The following is a 6,000-nucleotide window of genomic DNA, read 5'->3' as shown; positions in this document are numbered from 1 at the left end:
TCCTAATCCATTCTCGTATATCCCTTGACATCCAAGGTTCCCTGGGCATGTTGGTCCCACCCTTAACCTTTACGGGAACATGTTGCCATTGTACACTCTCAGTTTCCTTTCTGAAAGACTCCCATTGCTCCGATGTGGATTTTCCTTCAAGTAGCTGATCCCAGTCCACATTGGCCAGATCCTGCCTTATCATATTAAAATCGGCCTTCCCCCAATGTAGAACCTTTATTTCCGGTCCATCCTTGTCCTTTTCCATGACTACCTTAAATCTCACCGAATTATGGTCACGGTCACCAAAGTGCTCACCTACTAACACTTCTACCACTTGCCCGGCCACATTCCCTAGAATTAGGTCCAGTACCGCCCCCTCTCTTGTCGGACTTTCTACATGCTGGCTTAAAAAGCTCTCCTGGATGCACTAAGAATTCTGCACCCTCTAAGCCTTTCACACTCTGACTATCCCAGTTAATATTGGGGAAGTTGAAATACCCCACTATAATTACCCTATTATTTGCACACTTCTCTGAGATTTGCCTACATACCTGTTCCTCTATCTCCCCCTGGCTGTTTGGGGGCCTATAGTACACGCCCAGCAAAGTGCTAGCCCCCTTTTTGTTTTTAAGTTCAACCCATATGGTCTCATTAGAGGAACCTGTTAATATATCGTCCCTCCTTACAGCAGTAATTGTCTCCTTAATTAATATTGCGACACCCCCTCCTTTTTTACCCCCCCCCCTCCCCCTGTGTCTCGCCTGAAGATTCTATACCCCGGAATATTGAGCTGCCAGTCTTGCTCCTCCCTCAACCATGTCTCCGTGATAGCAACAATATCATACTCCCATGTGTTCATCAACAACTTCAGTTCATCCACCTTATTCGTAAGACTCCTTGCATTAAAATAAATGCCATTTAGCCTTGCCCTACTCCCTTGTGCCGTAACATATTTGCTCTGCCTTCCAGTCTGACTTATTTTTTCCTCTATATTTGGCTGTACATCACCCCCGATTATAGCTCCATTCTGTATCCCATCCCCCTGCCAAGTTAGTTTAACCCCCCCCCCCCCCCGCCCCCCCGAACAGTGCTAGCAAACCTCCCCACAAGGATATTTGTCCCGTTCAGGTGCAATCCGTCCGACTTGTACAAGTCCCACCTTCCCCAGAAGCAGGCCCAGTGATCCAGGAAACTAAAGCCCTCCCCCCTGCACCAACTCTTTAGCCATGCATTCATCTGCTCTATCCTCCTATTCCTATACTCACTAGCACGTGGCACCGGGAGTAATCCAAAGAATACAACTTTTGAGGTCCTGCTCTTTAATCTGCTACCTAGCTCCCTAAATTCTTGCTGCAGGACCTCATCCCTCTTCCTACCCATGTCGTTGGTCCCAATGTGAACCACGACCTCTGACTGTTCACCCTCCCCCTTCAGAATGCCCTGCAGCCGTTGATTACAAAACCGAAACATTCTTTCCATCATCAGCTTTCAACAGCAGCATTCAGTTATGGGCTCATTATAATCGAGTTTGCGTTCAAATAAAAGGCAGAAAGAAAGAAAAGACTTGTATTTATATAGCGCCCGTGGGGTAATGTGGCGGGATGGGTCAGTGCGGGTGGTAGGCAAGGGTGGTGCGGTGGCGGGTCAGCGCGGTTGGGCAGCCTAATGGTAGGGTGGGTTGACGTGGTGATGCGGGTTGGCGTGGGGTGGGTCCAGCCAGCGTGACGTGTCGTATGGGGGGTGCGGTTGGTTGTATGCAAGTGCCTCCTGGTGCAGCTGTTTGTTTCTATGCATCTGTCCCCACTATTTGACATAGAAACCTAGAAGATAGGAGCAGGAGTAGGCCATTCGGCCCCTCGAGCCTGTTCCGCCATTCAATGCGATCATGGCTGGTCATCTAAGTTCAGTACCGGTACCTGCTTTCTCCCCATACCCCTAAAGCCTATTGCACCTGGTATTCCCAGGCAGTCTCCCATCGAAGTACTAACCAGGCCTGACTCTGCTTAGCTTCTGAGATCAGGTGAGATCAGACACTTTCAGACTAGTGTGCAAGATCTGATTCTGGGCTGTGGGAGTTTGGGACATCGCACCACTGGCTGTGGAATCTGCATCCTCCGCCTGCAGTATGCGTTCCCAGGGCTTGACTGTGTCTCGGGTCAGTCCCTGCGGGTTTCTATGGAGTCTCTCCAGGACACTCCTCACGGGCAGTGCTGTTATTGGGGAGGCCTTGTGGCAGAAGAAGTTAATTTTTACACTAACAAATCAGTGAAAAGTAATTGTGAATCTGTTGCTATACAGGATGGGGAGCACTTTGAGCCAAAAGTGTTTCCTCCTCGACTTAACCTCCCCTTTAAATAATACATACATATTATATATATTTGGACTAGAATGTGCAATAAAGTTGAAGTCCAATTGCTTGATGACCACATCAAGTGTCAACACAGCTGGGAAGCTACTGATAACATTATGGTAATTGGGGCTCTGGAATGTAACTCACATTATTAAAAAGGTTTTAAGGAGGATTTTTTTAAATCAAAAATTAATCAGTTTTATTACAGCACATTTTTCTCTGCAGTGAAGGTCTTGTGTTGGGAAAGGTGACAAATACTTCCACCCCCCCCCCCTTTCCCCTCACCCCCCACCTCCCAACAGTGATTCATTAGCACAATGCTATTTGCTCTGGGTATGTACGTAGCTTAATGATTTCAAAGGTTGCTGTAAATTCCTTAAGCATTACTGAAACTCCCTTCACTTGGTGCTGCAGCTTTAAATGGAGCAAGTTGTGGCTAATCTGGGAGTTTTTCATTTATTATCTCGTGGCGTAGAGTCTCTGCTAAATTTCAGCAAGGTCGCTCCCACTGTATACACGCTGAATGAGTTTAGTTCAGAGCGTACTCCACTGCTGTAACCATGGTTGGTTATGGACTGATCAGACACAGGCCCTTTCTGGGCTAAATGCCATCATTGGCTGCATGAACATTTCACATATGCAAAATGGCTGCACACAGAGAATGAGAGAAAGACAGCCAGCAAGAGAGTGAAGGAGAAAGAGAGAGAGAGAGAGAGTGTGTCTGTGTGAAGGAGAAAGATAGCTCGTGAGAGGAGAAAGACTGCCAGTGAGAGGGAGAGAGGGAGAGAGAGAGAGAGAGAGAGAGAGAGACAGACAGAGGAGAGAGCAAGAGAGACAGTGAGAGGGTGAAGGAGAAAGCTCTGGTTATGGATAAGCCTGCTGTTCAGGATTTTGACTTGGTAAATAACATTTTCGACAGGCCAGTTCTGCTCCAGCAGATTACCCTCTGCTCTTTGTGAAGAAAATGGGAAACACTTGTGGATGTGTGAGAGCGCAGAAAGAAGAATGTGCAGTGGATCCTGCCAAGGCCCCTCTGGGTCGCTCTCCTTATCGCCGCAGCAAACTTTATCTGAAGAGGAAGAAGAAGAAAAAAGAGGAACTGCAGTTTCCACGGGAATTTGTTCAGCCGAGTGATGCTGAGGAGTGGCGAGGGATCGCAGCTGGAGCTCCTGCACCGGGAGGGACCTTGGAGGAGGATTTCAGCGGAGAGTCGTCGCTGCGTTGTCTGAGTAACGGAAACGATCGCAGCGACGGTACCGCGGGTAGCAGCCGCGCCGGCCCGAACGGTGAGCCAAGTTATTTAACCAGCACTCTAACCAGCAGGCCTGGCGATGTCAGCGAGTCCTCCTCCCTTTCCATTTCGGGTAGCTGCATTCTGTACCAGTCCGAAGGGGACGTGGAATCGGACGGGGTGAGCAGGGAATGTGTGGCTGGCGGCAATGAGCTCTCCCGGGCAAAGAAGAAGAAGAAAAGGTTGAAGCACAGCGGAGTCCAGGATAACCCGTTCGACCGGCGCTGTCTGGATTTTGAGACTGAAAAGGCAGTCAGCCTGAGTGCCATTGCGTGGCCTGTCCCGTGCTCGAAGGTGGAAAGCCAGTCTGACAGTCAGCCATCCAGAAGTCTGGCCGATATCCTCGATTGCACACTTTATAACGCCGCAAGCACCAACTGTTGGTTAGCAGACCGACCTGAGTTGTCACATCGTAAGCCGCCATTAACGGTCTCTGGACCTCACACAAAGAGGCAGCGAGGCGACGCCTACTGCAGTGATTCATCTCCCACAGCGCCGGGAAACAGCCTTCTGCCTCTGTCTGGGAAAGTGTCCGGGGAATCAGCAATGTGCAGACATAAACATTCAGCTGGTAATAGAGTCGCATCACTGTTCGATGAGGTAATCAGTTGTTGGTTTCTATCCCTCCCCCCAAGGCCTTTAATTAACTGATTAGGGAAAATGGTTTTATATATATATAATGTGTTCTGAGCAGTGGGCTGTGCATCGATTCATAGATAAGTTTGTGGGAGCATCAATTTTCTTTTCTGTTTGGGCATCAAGTTATATGTGGTTTCATGGGGCATCATTCTATACGGTTTCATGGGGCATCATTCTATACGGTTTCATGGGGCATCATTCTATACAGTTTCATGGGGCATCATTCTATACGGTTTCATGGGGCATTATTCTATACGGTTTCATGGGGCATCAATCTATACGGTTTCATGGCGCTTCAATCTATATGTTTTGGCAGCTCATTGATCTATAGGGGTGGACTGTGCATCAATCTATATGGTTTGATGGCACATTAACCTATACGTTTACGTAGACTTACATAGAACTAAGCACAGAAACAGGCCATGCAGCCCAACTAGTCCATGCCGGCATTTATGCTCACCTCAAGCCTCCTCCCATCCTTCCCCATCTAACACTTTTCAGCATAATCCTCTATTCCCTTCTCTCTCACCTGCTTATCTAGCTTCCCCTTAAATGTATCTATACTATTCGCTTCAACCACTCCCTGTGGTAGCGAGTTCCACATTCTCACCACTCTCTGGGTAAAGAAGTTTTTATTCTGAATTCCGCATTTAATTTCTTGGTGACTATCTTATATTGATGGCCTCTAGTTTTGCTCTTCCCCACAAGTGGAAACACTCTGTGTCTACTCTATCAAAACCTTTCATAATTTTAAAGACCTCCATTAGGTCACCCCTCAGTCTTTTTTCAAGAGGAAAGAGACCCAGCCTGTTCATCCTTTCTTGATAGGTATAACTTCGCACTTCTGATCCTCGCACTTCTGGTATCATCCTTGTAAATCTTCTCTGCACCCTCTCCAGTGCCTCTATATCCTTTTTATAATACGGCGACCAGAACTGTACAGAGTACTCTAAGTGTGGTCTAACCAAGGTTTGACACAAGTTTAGCACAACTTCCCTACTTTTCAATTCTGTTCATCTGGAAATAAACCCTAGTGCTTGGTTTGCTTTTGTTATGGTCTTATTAACCTGTGTTGCAACTTTTAGTGATTTGTTTATTTGTCCCCCTTTGTTCCTCTACCCCATTCAGATTCTTATTTTCCAAGTATTATGTGACCTCCCTATTTTTCTTACCAAAATGTAATACCCCACACTTAAGTTAAAGAACTTCAACATATTTAACCTGTGAAGATTGGAAAGGCTAATTAAAAAAGATTGCATTGCAGGTAGAATTTTTTTTTTACAGTAATTATCCATCTATAGTATATTTAAAATCTTCAGTGCACATGCACGTTCTCTCTCTACCACTTCACTGTCTGTTGTCGTGTTTATGGCACACTGTCAGCCTGTTTCTACATTTATAAATGGAAAATACCTTTTGTAGACTCATCATGTGCAATCTGGCCTTTGGGTTCCACAGTGCTCTCAAAATGCTTTGTCATTTCCCCCCCCCACTCTGTAACTGAAATTTCTAATGTCCAAAATAAGGCTTTAACCAAAATATAACAATCAAAAACATAATATATTTCACATAAACATAATAAAACTTGTAAAATAATTTCCGTTTTTGTTCTTTTAACGTCTTCATTTCAATTTTTTTACTTCAAGGCTTCAGCCTCTCCTGGAAGCTTCAGCTCCGAGTTTGTTTTTGTCCAGAGCTGTGATGCTGTGTGAGCTGAATTTGAATTTTT

At 46.1% G+C, this 6,000-nt stretch overlaps 1 protein-coding gene across 1 annotated transcript in view; it reads left to right on the top strand.

Annotated features, from left to right (window-relative positions):
* Positions 1 to 2,794: 2,794 nt before the first annotated feature.
* Positions 2,795 to 6,000, top strand: part of dst (dystonin) — a 337,440-nt gene continuing 334,234 nt past the window's right edge. The window contains exon 1 of the mRNA XM_085998161.1: positions 2,795 to 4,232. Within this exon, the coding sequence (XP_085854287.1) occupies positions 3,306 to 4,232 (927 nt within the window). The 5' untranslated portion in view covers positions 2,795 to 3,305. The remainder of the gene's footprint in view (positions 4,233 to 6,000) is intronic.

The sequence above is a fragment of the Somniosus microcephalus genome, chromosome 9, assembly GCF_052327205.1.
Source record: "Somniosus microcephalus isolate GS21.2 chromosome 9, FLI_Smic_1.0, whole genome shotgun sequence".
In the NCBI taxonomy this organism is placed as follows: domain Eukaryota; kingdom Metazoa; phylum Chordata; class Chondrichthyes; order Squaliformes; family Somniosidae; genus Somniosus; species Somniosus microcephalus.
This window is presented reverse-complemented; position numbering and strand designations above follow the sequence as displayed.